This window comes from Squalius cephalus (genome assembly GCF_949319135.1).
Source record: "Squalius cephalus genome assembly, chromosome: 2".
In the NCBI taxonomy this organism is placed as follows: Eukaryota; Metazoa; Chordata; class Actinopteri; order Cypriniformes; family Leuciscidae; genus Squalius; species Squalius cephalus.
In genome coordinates this window covers 22134013-22150460 of record NC_137123.1, presented here as the reverse complement: position 1 = coordinate 22150460, position 16448 = coordinate 22134013, and the positions used below count along the sequence as shown (strand labels likewise).

The following is a 16448-nucleotide window of genomic DNA, read 5'->3' as shown; positions in this document are numbered from 1 at the left end:
CACCCGTCCTCTCTTCCTCAAGGCTTCACCAAGGCGTCGCTGTCTATGGACGCGTCGGAGGAGAACGACGGTTACTCGAGCGCCGAGGACCCCATGAACTCTGATCCTGAGGATGAGGGAGGGAAGAAGCTGGTGAGTCTCTTGAGGAACTCTTCGCTGCATGATTCCTTGTGTTTGTTTGAGCGCTGATGGTGTCGTGTTTGTTTTTTGCATTAGTCTCCTGGCAGGTACGTGGTAGTAGCTGACCATGAGAAAAGCGGACCACAGGAGCTGACGGTTAAGAGTGGAGACACGGTGGAGCTGGTGAGAGAGGGAGACGACGGACGCTGGTAAGATTCACACATTCAGGATTATGGAAATACTGTCATCATTTACTCATCCTCGTGTTTCACGTTATGACCCATAAATGAATCGTTTGTTTGTGGTTTTTAATAAATCAGTTTAATTCAATGGATCTTTTATTCTGTTGAATCAACCAATTGAAATAAATTCCAAATCTAAACAATCATGACTGTTATGTATCAGTGTTATTTTAGGATTATCTATATAGTAATATAGCTTGTATTAATATTTTAAAGGTGCACTGTGTAATATTTAGAAGGATCTGTAGACAGAAATGCAATATAATATACATAACTATTACCTTTTGAATGAGCCATTTCTATCTACATACACCGTGGGTCCCCTTACATTGAAACAGCCATTTTGCGCCGGCATGTTTCTACGGTGGCCCTAAACGGACAAACTACTATAGAGCGCGTTTCGTCACTGTTGTTCTTCGTGCGAAGATGTTAGCTAAAGTCAGCAAATAAAACACTGACACAATGATGAACAAGTAACAATAATATTCACAATAACATATTGTTTTACTGAATAATAAAGTTAACCCAATTTCTTAATTTATCTTTGTAAAGAAACCTCAGACGATGACATATTTTCCTGTGGCCCACCGTAACTTTGGTTGGTTGCAATTCGTAACCTCACCACTAAAAATGACACAATGGACCTTTAAGTTAGCTTTTATTTTTAATATTTTCAGTTTTCACTTTAAATTGTCTTGTATTATAGTTTCAGGGTTTTTTTTAATATTACTTATTAGGATTAATTTATTTTTATTTCAGTTTTGTGCTTCAACTTCAACTTATTTAAGTTTTCAATTTCAAGTTTTCATTTAATTTAAGTTTTTCATCAAATGTTTATGGAAGCTTGTTTCCGCCACAGAATAAAACATTTTAAAAGAGAATTGCAACTTTTTATCTCACAATTCCGAGTTTACATCTCGCAATTCTGACTTTATTTCTCAAAACTGCAAAGATATAAAGTCAGAATTGTGTGATATAAAGTCGCCATTGCGTTATAAAGTCAGAATTGCAAGTTTAATTTTGACACTATAACCCGCAATTGTGAGATAAAAAGTCGAAGTTGTCTAACACAATATTCACTAGATATTTCTGGTATAATTATGACAAAGCTGCTTGTTTTCAAACATTTTATTGATATATTAACATGGTTAATTATTTTAACATACTGAATGAATTAACCACGATTCATTTTGTGATTCAAGATGTTACATTCTGCTTTTAGCATTGTATTTAGGTTATACTTGTATTATTAATTTAAATACTTTTAAGTCATCCTGCGGCACCCTTGAAAGTTTAACTGAGGCCCCCTAGTGGGCTCCGGTTGAGAAGCACTGCTATGAATGCATAAAATATAAAAAACAAAAGTAAAGCAATTAATAATGCACATCGTAACCTGCCCCTAATTTCATAGGCTTAATAGAATATTGTAAAATACAGTGCTTTAAGTGGCTCAAAAGAGGTGCCGGTACTCTAATTTTTTTTTTTTTTTTGCTGACTCCCCTCCTCCCCTGAGGTAACTATGGAAGCTTGTTTCCGCCACTGAATAATAAATAAATAATAATAATTGCGACTTATCTCACAATTCTGACTTTTTTTCTCACAATTGCGATATATCAAGTCAGAATTGTGACTTTTTTTCTCATAATTGCGAGATAAGAAGTCAGAATTCTGAGATATAAAGTCGCAATTCTGAGAAATAAAGGCGCAATTGGGATATATAAAGTCAGAATTGCATGATATAAAGTCGCAAAATGCGTGTTATAAAGTCAGAATTGTGAGATATAAACTATTCTGAGAAAGAAAAAAAAAGTCAGTCTTTTTTTCCCTTAGAATTTGACTAGCTTTATAGATAGTTTATATCTCACATTTCTGAGAAAAGATGTCAGAATTCTGACTTTATAAGACGCAGTGTTGTATAAATTACTAGACAGCAATACTTGAGTAAAAGTACAAGTATCATACTAGAAAAAGACTTTGGTAGAAGTGAAAGTTACCTTTTAGAATATTACTTAAGTAAAAGTCTTAAAGTACCTGATATTTAATGTACTTAAGTAATTGAAGTAAAAGTATTTTTTATTTATTTTTTTATTTTATTTTTTAAAAGCAAGCAGTTAGAACTTTGATTGTGAACTTTATTGTGGCTTTATTGTGGGGGGGGGGGTTGTTGGGATGTAAAAAATAATCTAATTTGGATAAATATTAGGTACACAAGATAGGCATTCATTTTTCTCAAGAAAAAAAATCTCACCTAATGATGTAAACATACAGAGAGCCCTATCAGCTGGTAGTATTATTTAAGGTTAAAAATAATTCAAATTAAATATAATGCATTTTTTTATCCTAATAACAACTTTATTTAATGATATAAGTAAAAATATATAATAAATATGTAATATAGTACACATAGCAAAAATACTCTCTATAGCTGTTTTTTTCTAGCCAACTCACGTGCTATAGCCTATATTATGGTCATCAAATGGCTTTCCTGAGGTAAATATTATGTGACAATTGTTCTCCAGCTGTTTTACTGACCCTTTCCGCGGTTGAAAAACACTGATTGATCGATATTATGTAGGCTGAATATACATTTCGGTAAGTTGTACTGTTTCTTTTAACATTGTGTTCATTCGTGTTAATAGAGATGATCGGTTCACGAGCGCTAGGGATCTGTCATGTCACATTTACAAGCGCCAAAACGGTATTTATTGTTTGAATTTCGTTATAAAAATGACAGAATCTGAGAGCTGGGATTTTGTTTTATATCATAAATAACCTGCTCTGTCTCCGTGTCCTCTTTGCTTCGCGATTTTTCTGTGCGTGAGAAAATGGATGTGTTGTGAGAGAGTGTGAAAAGTGTCAATTGCGTGCATGTGTCTCACGGACGGTGAATGCGTGAGAGTTGGCGGGTGGTCGTTTACGATAACGGGAGGCCCTCTCGTGCTTCCATGGCGGTTTCAGTTGTGCTTCCTCCTCCTTTGTCATGGCAACAAACAACCATTATGCTGAAATAGAGCGCGCGCCGTGCATTGTGAAGGGCGCTCTGAAAAGCGGCAGCGCAGCCAGAGGATTAAAACAGATGTGCAAATGAGCGTACCGGTACGCTAAAAGCACGTTCTGGGCGCACGGAGAGGTGGCGGTACGCTCAAGAGCTATATTTGGAAGTGGCGGTACTGAGTACCGGCGCGTACCGGCCCACTTAAAGCACTGGTAAAATATATAAAATGTTAAATAACACAGAGGAATTATCCCAGGGCTGTTTTTGTGCCCACATATTTGAAATAATCTAGTTCCATTATGGCATTTTGAGTGTTGGATTATTATCTGGACACATTTCGATGTTTCTAAAGATGACCAAATTAGAATCGCAAAATGTTTTCTGTAAGCAGAGGCTGGGTGTGATATTGATTTTTGATTTTTTTTTTTTTTTCAGGTTTGTGCGTAATCTGCGGACCAATAAGGAGGGCTGGGTCCCTGCTGCAAACTTGCTCACTCTCATCAGAGAATCTAAATCTTCTCAATCTCTCTCCAGCTCAGGTAACACACCTTCCTGCTTTCCATCCACCACACAATAAATCCCCATCATGTTTTCTGAATTTAGCTAATGTGTGTGTTTTCCCCACAGAAGGCAGTGGTTCTGGAAACCTCAGCACGTCGTCCAGCTGCAGCGAAACCTACACCAGCTTCTCTGACATCAAAACCTGAAGCCCGCTGCTCCAGCGCCTTGTGGCAGCTCCTACACAGTGCACTTTCTACTGAAGCTCCTCGAGCCTTTGTACTGTATTTAACCTCCTCAGCCGAGAAAGGAATCGACCTCTGCGGTCAATGTGCGCCATTCAGGATATTTTATATAGAGCGTCACCCTTTCTCAACCTTCGTAAGAGAGAGGAAAAAATGTCTGCTGTTCCCATTCACATTCTCATTGACTTTGAAAATATGGTGTGATGCCGTTCGTTTCGCATCTGCATGCATTTCCTCAAAGAGAAAAGGGGTTTTTGGTCGAGTCGGCATTAACATCAAAGTAGCCTGCGGTCTAAAAGTCTTTAAATATACATAACAAGGACTCTCTCATGAGCTTCCACTGGTTTTATTGATCTTGCGTTGAGAATGTCTGACTCTGTTGGCGTCTAAAGCTCCTGTCTGATTTGCTGTAGCAGCAAGACAATGAAATGTTGTTTTATACGATAAAGATTCTTGAGGTTATGCCTGGTGAAAAGTCCCGTTCACTGTATGTATTAATCTAAAACAGCTGTATAGTTTAAATTATTTCCTGTAAAAGAAGATTTGTACAGATATTAACTTTTATCTCATGTTTTTCATTAAAACAGTATATATATATATATCTATACATATTGTATATTATGACCACTATGTTGTGTGTCAATGAATTGTATTTTGTTGTATTTGTCACTTTACTGTTCTACAATTTCCCAGTAACAACATACCAATTGTGTTCACATTTTATGCAATTTATTTTCCTGTACGTCACAACAGATAGTTTGATTTGGATGGTTCAAAATGTAGTCTGGAAAGCGCGTCACTCAACTTTTGTAAGACTTGATTTTAAAGGTCAGAACATTTTGTCAAAAAGTATTACTTGTCAAAGTTCATCTATAATCCTAGACTGTTGATTCAATCAAGGATGAATACCACAGCGTTTCTGTGCTCAAGTGTTCATGTCCCCAGAACTGCACACTGTCGTTTGTTTTAACGTGTTCAGCAATACAGAAATCATTGTTAATATCTATTTAAATTTTATGTGGCACATTGCTGCATGTTAGTTTTATCTCATGCTAGTTTTATCGTGTTCTCATTTGACATAAAAATATTTTCCTCTATTAGACTCGTATCTATGTACATGTGTAAATATGTATCTAAGAGGTTGTATGAGATGAATGAATTTAAAGTGCTTAGGCAGAAATAAACTTCACTGAAACATTCTATCCCCTTCTGCTGGCTCAGATTTGTCAAGGAAATATCGAGTGTGTTTGCCACATTGCTCTCATTTCTGCGTTGAAGATGACCTTTTAATTATTTTGGTAAAGTCAACGTCTTAAATGCATCAGCTTTTTCATTGTGCACCACAAACAACTTTATAATTTTGCAAATAAATGTTACTTAATGATTCATTATTGTTAGACATTTTTGATTAATTTAAAGCTGTTTCATGACAGTGAATGCTGAAACTTTTGTGATTGAAACTCGATTTATAAATATTAAGAGCTAATATCAAGACCAAAATAAACATTTCTCTTGATAATAGAAATACCATATTATCAGAATTTATTAAAATATTTTATGATGATAAAAAATGAGTAAACTTTTATGATAGAATTTTCTTTTTGAAACTTGATTTTAAATATTAAGACCATAAAATAAAATAAAAATCCTTAATTTACCATACACTGTAAAAAAAAATTACATGATCAATAAGTTATGACAGCATAGATTTTGCATTGCTTTAACTCATTAAAATAAGTTGAAGCAATTGTCAACTTTTTACGTTATACAAGATTCAACTAATATTTTTAAGTTGAAATTACTTAAATTTCCAAGTTTATTGTACTTAAAAATGTAAGGCAGCAACTTTGTTTTACAGTGTAGCAGAATTAATTAAATCTGTTTCATTATAAAAGATGAGTGATTATGCTTTTAGTGATATAATTTCATTTTTAAAACTGGATTTATAAATAATAACAGCTAATATTAAGACTATAAAATTAAAACAATTTCCCTTCATAATAATCATTTATCAGAATTTTTATAAACATGAAAATCTGGTTTCTGATAATAAAAGACAATGGTGGGAACTTTTATGGTAGAATTTCATTTTCAATCAAATTTGATTTATAAATATTAAAGGGAGAGTTCACCCAAAAATGAAAATTCAGTCATAATTTACTCACCCTCAAGTTGTTCCAAACCTGTATATGTTTCTTTCTTCTGCTAAACACAAAATCAGATATTTTGAAGAATGTTTGAACCAAACAGACCTTTGACTTATCTTATTTTACAGATAGGAGAAAGAAACTCATACAGGTCAAAAACAACATACAAGGGTGAGTAAATGATGACAGAATTTTCATTTTTGGGTGAGCCTATTCCTTTAAGTAAAATATGTAATAGTGCCAAACCTTGCCATTTAACAGTCTATTGTAGGATTTTTATCTAAATTTAAGAAAACCAAAAGTTAAACAATTCAAGAAAAAACATTAAAGTCCAACAAACATTGCAATTAGGAAATATGAAAAATGAATCTTATCCAAGAGGATTTGAAACCCACCCTATTGTATATTATTAATATAACCTTCTCTTTTTTTCTCCAAAAAATAGATTTAGTTTCGATTTAACCTTCAAGAATTGCACAGATATTTTTATGAACCAGCCACAGATCGTGCAAGAGCTGGTCTGTGACTCAGAGTCTCTGCTTCAGTAACACACACTGCGCACACACAGACTTTGTCTATGACGGTGTCGTTCAATAGTTCATGCAGGTATATGACGCGATACTAGCATAAAAAACGTCGTGATTCAAAATCATGAGTCATGCACTTATTCTAGTCAGTATATCTCTCCATAATACAGTCTGAACACATCCACATCCGGGTAACACGACGCCTCGCCTCAGTGCGGGAGGAAGGCTTTCAGCATCTGATCTGAGATCAGCTCGCACGTCACAGGCTTAACCGCCACGGACGGCCAGAGAACCGATCCCAGATCATTCTCCAACCACAGAAAGGCACCAGACAGGGAGTTTGTGTTACAAACCCATCATGTCTTCTGCAGATATACGCGTTTGAGTCAGTCAGTGTTTAATTCGCTCATACACACTTTCCTCTGACGTTTAGCCCAGCGCGCGCGCGCGCTCACACACATACACAACACACAGTCTGCTGGCGTGATCAGGACGGCTGCTCGCGAACACACACAGAAACCACAGCAGCCGCAGAAGAAGAAACAATTACATCACAGCACTGTAAGTATTCAGCATTTCAGACATTACATACGCGATATCGAAATAATAGCTAGATATTATATAACGTCGAACACCGACATAAGCTCACAGGCTAACGTTACTGCTGTGTGCCTTTATTTTGGTGTCGCAAGAGAATAAGCTAAACGTACGCCCAATTTTCCGCATGTCGGGCTTGTTTTTGGTAACAGGGTTGACAAACTGAGAGTGTATACGAGTGTGTGAGCTCGAGCGTCTGATCTGCTTCATTGTTGCCGTTACAGTCGGTCGTTCTGTTCGGTTGTAACGTTCCGTTCGCGTGTTGCATTGTAACGAGCAGCTCGCTCAGTGTCACGCTGTAATTCTGCTGCTGTTTGTGTTGAATTTAGTGAACAGGCCTGAAACAACAGCTCACACCACTGCAAGGCCTTCTCACACACACACACACACACACACACACACACAGAAGCAGATCATGCACTGGAGGGCCTGCTCACTCAGTTCAACATGCATTTCAGCACGATTCCACATAATACTGTCAGTATCAAATCTGTCAGATGCTTCCCTACAGACTTCTGTCACACACATCTGACGCCTGACGTTGAAATGGCATATACATTTAGCCTTGTTGTTTTTTTTGGAATGTGATCTGCAGTCCAATGCTAATGTACATTTTTAAAAGCATTTTATTTCGGAGAACTATTACAACAATGCCAAAAAGAATGACATAATTTATTGATAATATGCTGGTTAAAAGATATTCAACTCATTGTAAATTCAGTTTATTATTTTTATTATATTTTTATTATCATTATCATTTTAATGACCAAAAGGTTTAAACAACCTGGTACTGCATAATGTTTTTTTATTATGATTTCTTTTTAAATGTATTTTATATTACTAAAATGTCACACCCAAGGGGTGACATCATTTGAATATTTTCTTCATCATATCGGGAAGTGACTTTTTTATTTATTTATTTATTTGTATCTTGACTTTAGTGTTAAAACTCAACCCTGTTACCAAATATTTTTCTGTCATTTATGGAAATATAAGTTCATCAGTAAGCACAATTTTCAGTTTTTGGTCAGGAACAAGCTAGCTGCTGCTGACTGACAGCTCAGCTTATTTAGGCTGAATTTGCAACCCAAAATGGCTATCCATTCTGTCACGCATTTATTATATACTTTTTAGGAATTACGTTCTTGTTTTGTACCCAATTCCTGGGTAATAAAACTGGTTTCTCATCACCATCTATCTCTTATTTATCTAGGCTATGTCCATTGCTTCAGACTAAATCTTTCCATTTCATATTTTATTTTCTAATATTGCGGCGCTAGGGTGTCGGAGGTGGTATTTACAGATAGTAAACAAAGGCGGCGCTTAATTTTTTCTTTGCCGAGGACTATATAAAATTCCTAAAACTGTCACACAGCAAACAGAGGATCTGTTCACTCACTGTTAAATAAATGTGGTCATGTGACATTCCTCAGCGACGGGGCTTTTGATGGTTAAGGTGGTATTGTGATAGTAAACACGGGCGAGGTAAGGGTGGTATGTGAGTCAGGTCTTGGTTTTATTGCTGTCAGCGTTTACATAGTGAATTATTAAGTTATTCCCAGAGATAGCAGAGTGGACAAAGACTAGTATGATCAGTATTCAAAAAACTTTTTTAAAAACGTTTTCTTTAAAGGATCCTCTACAGCAGGTACTATCAAACTATATATACTTTGTGTAATCATTAATCTGTCGTACGTTCAGGTGGTAATATTGTAAGATGCATTGAATGAACGCAGCAGTAATATGAAGAGAATCTGTTCAAAGATCAGCTGCTGACAGGTGGAGGAACAGGAAATTTCTAACTCTTGGACTCTCTCTCTCGCTCTCTCTCCCCCACTCACGCACACACACACACACTCACACACACACACACCTTAGGTTCTTAGATCACAGGATTACCAGTCACAAGTTTCACTTAGTTCTCTCGGAAAACAGTGAATATTCCCCTCATTATAATTGTGTGCTGAAAAGTTCCTTTCACATCACATTTGCGTCAACCCTGTCAAAATGGTTTTGTTACTACTGTGAAGAGATTCACTGAATCAAATTAAGAATAATCATTTAGTTTAATTGAAAGTACATGTTCGTTCAAGGCTGGAACAATGAATGGAGTTTTTGTCTTTAATTTACATAATAATTAAAGCTACTTACAGACTGAAGTGGAGTTTCAGATCATAACTGTTCTTAATTATTTAGATATTTGGTGAAATGTAAATGTTTTTAAATCGGTGTTAAGAACTTAATCTTTTTTTTATTGATTTGAAATAAAGATTAAAAAAGAAAATGTAAATATTAGATGAAAAAATTGCAGCTTAAATGGAAAGATCTGTTCTTCAGACTAAATTGTCTGTTGTACTGATATCTTACTGTAAAACCAAATATATAATGTTCCAAAAAAGTATTTAAAGTATTTTTTTTACAAAAGCACAACAAAAACACAAACTAAAATTAAAATAACTAAATAGTATAAATATAAAATATACTATTTACAATAATAATATATAAATAATACTAAAATAACCCTGGTTTTAATGGAAGATTTGCACTACTAGGAACACACCTACTCATTCAAGTCATCAAAAGTTTAAAGTATAACAGCAATAATTTTTATTTTTAAAAGAAATTCATAAGGCGGCATTTTTTGTACTTGAGTAATTTAAAGCATTCACACAAACATTAGATCCATATTATTAGAAACATACATTCAGTCAAGTACAGTATGTATGTGTGCTGCTTTTGATGCTTTAATGCAAAATTTTCCGTTTAAATATTTCAGGCTATTATCTCCTTATCAACTTTGGTAGACTTCGTCTTCTGTCTCAGTGTTTAGTTGTCAGGATTTAAGAGGGCCATCAAAGCCATTGACTCCTTTTATTTTTTCTATTCCAGCCGTTCTACAGCTAGAAGTCTACGGCCGCTACCATGCCACTATTTGGTAAATCTCACAAGAACCCCACAGAAATTGTGAAGACCCTGAAGGACAACCTCTCCATCCTGGTCAAACAGGACAAGAAGACAGAGAAGGTATGAGTTTGAAGTTGATGTTCATGTTACAGCATTTGCTGGCAGTTTCTGGTTTTTTTTTATCACCTGACTATAGGAAATATATCAGGTAACAGTGCAGACATGGCAAAAAAAAGAAGCGCTGATCACTATTGGTAAGGAGCATCTTGCTAGCTGTGGTGTCTGTCAGGAGTTATAAAGCACACGAGACGGGAGCAACAAACTTCATCCATCTTGTTTCTCCACAAATTACGTCATTACACAACAACGCTTAAAAATAAAGATACAATGTTACTCATCAACACAAATCAATAGATCACTGCAATATGGCATACTTTACTGGGACTGTACAGCATCACTTTAATAAGCCTAATTTGATTTAAATGTGGTGTGTTTACACTAAAACGAATGTTCCAGTGCCTGTTTAAGATGGCACAAAAGCGACTGTAAGGTTTAATGAATTTGCCACTCTGTGTTTACCTTGGTCCACCGGTCAGAATTTTTTTCTCCCTTATTTTTCCACTCTTTTCCCAAGATTTTATTCCATTCCATTATCTACCCCAGTTGTTCCAGATCTCTCAGATGATTGCATAATGAACTTGACTATTGAGTGATGATGCTGAAGTTTTCCTAGGTCTCTTCAGCTTTAACCTCAGACACATGTTTTCTACCAGAATATTAGCGGTTATATCCTCTAAATCAGGCTTCTTTCCACTGCTGATTTTTTTTTTCCATTGTGTTTTTGCATTTTTCATTTGCTTTTTCAGAGAGACGGGCCCGCCTGTCCTCAGGCAAATAAGAGTTTTAAATCAGTGCACTAGATTAGCAGTGAATAATCTGATCCTATCTTAGAATGTGGATATGCATTTTGATAACTATGACTGTGTTTAGTCACGCTTTTGAATATTAGCATAAAGTCTACTCAACTTTTTTTTATTATCTGCTGTTAGTAAAGGGAAGTGTAACATGGAAATGTCTATGAATGGCCTTTGCCAGTTTTGTGAGCAATATGCACCAGACTAATGTGGACATGCAGTCTGAAACTGGGATTTGCACTTAGCTTTTTAAAGACATTGCTTTTTTTCTTCCAAAAGAGCTTTTCATTTGAATCGCAGTTGTTTGTTGAATTAGGCTAGTTCAGTTTAGCCCGCTCATCTCAATGTCAGTAAGATGCCCAATTTACTCGTTCTGAACCCCATTTTCAGAGCGTCCATTAGAGGCCCAAATGAGCGGGAGGCTGGATTCCTTCCTGCAAGCTCTCGTATTGGTGCTGAGAGTAGAAAGATGTCGCAGAGGTGGGAATATCGCTCCACTGCCCGACCTCTTGCTCATTTTCACGTGCCTGCTAAGGCCCTTTTCAGCAGCCTCACGCTAAAGTCAAGCGTTTGAAGCGCTGGGAACCTGCCGATTGTTATTCCAAAATCCATATGCTTCATGATGCCTCCACACTGTCAAACTGAGCTGTTTCAGCAGCTGATAAATAGCTAATGATGGTCTTTGTAAAATGAGCTTACATGTGAAATTACCCAGAATCCTTTTAGGTGTTCAGAGCAATATGTGGCATTGATGCCATATGCTCTGCATACACTACATATTCAGGAACGCCGTATTGAATTGGCAGCATACTTTGCAGCGGTACTCAAGTGATTTTTTTTTTGGTGTTTGTCAGGCTTCAGAGGAGGTGTCGAAATGTCTGGTGGCGATGAAGGAGATCCTGTACGGCACGAACGATAAGGAGCCGCACACAGAGACGGTGGCCCAACTGGCCCAAGAGCTCTACAACAGCGGCCTGCTCATCTCACTGGTGGAAAACCTCCAGGTCATCGACTTTGAGGTGAGGATGCTTGAAGACAATAACCTACCTGCCCAACATAGTGTCGGCCCAGATCCGGCCCACATCTGGTACGTGTGGAATACCAGATGTGGGCCTGATCTGGGCCGACAGTATGTTGCTGTCTGTCTGTCCATCCATCCATTTCGCTCCACTGTTGTTTGAACATGCATTTTTTGCTCTTTTCTTTTTATTCATGATTCTAGTAATTGGTATAATGTGGGTGTCTATGTGTGTGCGCAGGGTAAAAAGGACGTTTGCCAGATCTTCAACAACATCCTGCGCAGGCAGATCGGAACCCGCAGCCCAACGGTGGAATACTTCTGCTCTCATCAGGAAGTTCTCTTCATCTTACTCAAAGGGTGAGAAGTGATGGGTATTTTTGAAATGCAGCATGTGAACATGTTACTTACATACTTCCTGCATGGAAAGGCTTCCAAATGTTGCAGTTTTCCTTCCATCACTCCATCCATTTTAGCAATAAATGGATGCATGCAGCATCAATATCAGAACAGCAAACATGCAATAGATCTAAAATCATCAAGCTCCATTCACCTGAACATGGCCCCTGTTGAGCATTAATTTGTGTGTGAACGTAACATTTCTACTGTGATGTCGTGGCAGGTATGAGACCCCTCAGGTGGCATTGAATTGTGGGATTATGCTGCGCGAGTGCATCCGGCATGAACCTCTCGCCAAAATCGTCCTCCACTCTGAACACTTTAAAGATTTCTTCAGCTACGTGGAGATGTCCACATTTGACATCGCTTCTGATGCATTTGCCACCTTTAAGGTGAGCGCTATATTTGATTAAATATCACGTTATTAATTTATACTAGAGCTGCATGATTCTGGATAAATTGAGGATCACGTTGTTTCAAACAGATCACGATTCTGAACAGACAACTAAACAAAATAACATGTAATTTACTTCAGGTTCTGACTAATTTTAATTGCCATTTAAAATGTTTAATGAATCTTAACAAATTATTTAAAAAAAAAAAATTGGTTTGGATGAATGATTCAATGACTCGCTCATAAATTCTTCACTTGTTTCAATAATATATGTTTTTTGAACGAATCTCTACGAATACGAATACATGTTTTAAGTCACTTGTCGCCACCTACTGGTGTAACTATGTAATGATACAATCATTATGTGAAGTTACTTGCAGGGTGATTTATTCTATTTTGATCTCTTCCATAGACATGAGTCTTTATATCCGAACTATAAACTTTTATCCCAGTACTTCTGTGATAATATGAATATTTGTTATAGAGAAATAACGAGAGGTTGAAAATCGATTGAACTGAATCGAGATCGCGATCTTTTAACGATTAATCGTGCAGCTCTAATTGATACATAAATTATTTGATAATTGGGAAATTACACTAAATATATTGTTGTTTTGTTTTTGTTTTTTTACAGGACCTGCTCACAAGACACAAGGTTCTGGTGTCAGAATTTTTAGAACAGAACTATGACGCGGTAAATAATTTTTAATTCATTCATTCATTTTTTCATAGAATTGTGAAAAGCTGAGATTTTTGAATGACTCTCTCTGATCTTCCAGGTTTTTGATAACTACGAGAAACTGCTTCACTCTGAGAACTACGTGACCAAGAGACAGTCGTTGAAGGTGCGTGTTCTGACATCTGATTTCTGTCGTCGGGAGCCTGTCCTGTCATTAACGTCATGTGTTTGTGTGACAGCTGCTGGGTGAACTGCTCCTCGACAGACACAATTTCACAGTCATGACACGGTACATCAGTAAACCAGAGAACCTGAAGCTCATGATGAATCTCCTGAGGGACAAGAGCCCCAACATTCAGTTTGAGGCCTTCCATGTCTTTAAGGTACAAAAACTTGAGACACTACTTGAATTTACCCCTTCTTTTCCTTGCATGGAAAATACAATATCAGGATTGAACTTATTGTGTACGTACATGTTTTTACTTTGTACTGATATTTAAAAAAAAAAAACCTTCATGTAATTACTTTATATCTCTATAATTACACAAATCTTCCCTTCCCTTTTAACCCATCCTTAAACCTCACTAAACCTGTCCTAATCTTACCCATATCCCTAGTCAATAGCAGCACAAGTGTTTTGCAATACAACACAATAAGTACATTGTACTTACAATTCATTTAGATGGAAGTACATAGTAGTTAAAGACACCTAATAGAAAGTGGGACCCTTATATTCATCAAAAGGGGTTCATATGAAATATATATTATAGCTTTGTGTGAGGGACAGACTGAATCATACTGAAAAGTAAACTTATTGTATGCTTCCTAGTTGTATATCATTGTAAGAATCTTTTTTTTTTTTTTTTTTTTTTTTTTATCCTCAGGTGTTTGTGGCCAATCCAAATAAAACGCAGCCCATCGTAGACATTCTTTTGAAGAACCAAACGAAACTCATCGACTTCCTTAGCAACTTTCAGAAGGATCGCACGGACGACGAGCAGTTTAACGACGAAAAGACGTACCTCGTCAAACAAATACGAGACCTAAAGAAGCCAGCCTCCTAAACTTTAGCTATTGCAGTATTAGGGAAAAAAAAAAAAAAACGATAAAAAACCCACAAAAAAAATATATTAACAATAATAATTCTATTTAAAATCTTGAAAAATGTGTCTCCTCTTAGTTCTGAGGCTTACAAAAGAAGGTTCCTGATCATTGATGTTCTCTGTTCTTATTTGCTTTTCTTTTTCCTCCTTTCTTTTATTTTATCGCAAACTCTCGTGCCATGATAGGACGTTTTAAAAGTAGGAAGCAGCCAGTTTGAGTCACAGGACGAACACATCAAGACACACGTTGCGGCTGAGGAAGTACAGGTAAACTTTAATTTTTCCGTTTCTGGACACTCCACACTCTCCCTGGCATCAGCAGCGCCACAATCAGAAGAGATTGCGTTGTTTGGATGTTGCCGGAAAAGAGCTGAGATTCCCAAACGATCAGTTACGAGCTCTCTTGATATCTTGTAACTGCACTAATCTTCATTCTTGCATTCCTCCTTTCTGTCGTCTTTTCTCGGGCAGCGGTTCGACTCGCATTCGCTTTTATTTGATTAGCCTGTGCTTTGTTCAGAACACTACAAACCTGATCATTTCCTCCCTGTTCTCTTTATTCTGTTTGTGTTTTATAAGAATTATCTAGAAGGATGAATTCATTTATCAGTATTTTAATTATTGTTCATCTGAGCTGAAACAGGTAGAGCGTGTGTGGGTCTTCATGTACATTTTGAGTTGCTGCCAGGCCATTTTTTTTTTTTTCTGATCGGAAAGCATCGCTGTTTTGTTTTATATATTTTTATTTGATGTTTACCTAAAGCTGATTTTGCTCTGAAGGTGGTTGCCATTTTCGAAGAATCTTGGAAAATCAACTTTGGCACTAAGTGTATATTCCAACTCGTAGATTTCACGTAGATCAGTGAGGTAAATCTATAGTGCTTCGGCATTACTATCGTATACTCTATACTATAGTGTCCTTAGTGCTATTGAATTTGTTAACTTTAGTACATCATACTAAAGTACTTCTTATACTGTCGTGCAGCTGTAGTGTAATATTCATTTCTATACTATAGTATTCCTTTTACTGTAGTATGTATTTTGTGCTATAACCCATAATTCAGCTGTCTTTGATGATTTTGACAGAAGTAGATTGTTGCATAGCTGAAAAACAAGATGAAATGAGGACGCAAATGTACAAAACAGGTGCCTTTTGTTCTTAAGTTGTTAATTTACTTCTTTTTTTTTTATTTGAGAAGAAATTTTAGAAGGGGGAGCTTAATTTCTTTTTGTTTTTAATATGTTCTCATTGAGCATATTTAGCTTGATTAAGCAATGAACCTCTTTAACTCACTATATTTGAGTTATGCTGTTGAAGAAAATTGATTAAATTTCATTCTTTTTTTTTCTCTACAGTTGATTGATTTCAGTATTTTTTTTTTTTTTTTTTTTTTTACAGTCATCTTTAGTTTTATGTGATGAATAAAATATGTTTAGGTGGTTTGGACCATCACTCAAAGTGTGAAGCAAATTCATTTGGACTCTTGGCAACAAGTTTCAAATTTGAAATATCCATCTGAGCCAAATTTATTGAATATATTTATCAGAAATTACATTGACAGTTCAAAATTTGAATTATTTTTTCCTACTACACATACATTTGCAGTTTCCATCTGAATAGTACCATATCAATAAAGAACAACTGAAGCACTGGCAGTATCACTGA

The 16448-nt window shown here is 36.2% G+C and overlaps 2 protein-coding genes across 10 annotated transcripts in view; both read left to right on the top strand.

Moving 5' to 3' along the window:
- mcf2la (mcf.2 cell line derived transforming sequence-like a) overlaps positions 1-5301 on the top strand; it is a 75404-nt gene extending 70103 nt beyond the window's left edge. For all 9 annotated transcript variants that reach the window (XM_079861961.1, XM_079861958.1, XM_079861956.1 and 6 more), the window contains 4 exons: positions 23-132; positions 217-329; positions 3793-3896; positions 3985-5301. In XM_079861961.1, coding sequence (XP_079718087.1) covers positions 23-132; positions 217-329; positions 3793-3896; positions 3985-4064 — 407 coding nt within the window. In that variant the 3' untranslated portion in view covers positions 4065-5301. The remainder of the gene's footprint in view (positions 1-22; positions 133-216; positions 330-3792; positions 3897-3984) is intronic.
- Positions 5302-6942: 1641 nt separating this feature from the next.
- Positions 6943-16432, top strand: cab39l (calcium binding protein 39-like). The gene is made up of 9 exons (XM_079851264.1): positions 6943-7335; positions 10261-10395; positions 12044-12208; positions 12449-12567; positions 12830-12998; positions 13635-13694; positions 13780-13845; positions 13919-14062; positions 14564-16432. The coding sequence occupies exons 2-9, from the start codon at positions 10294-10296 to the stop codon at positions 14741-14743; spliced, it is 1005 nt and encodes a 334-aa protein (XP_079707390.1). The 5' UTR covers positions 6943-7335; positions 10261-10293; the 3' UTR covers positions 14744-16432.
- Positions 16433-16448: the final 16 nt, after the last annotated feature.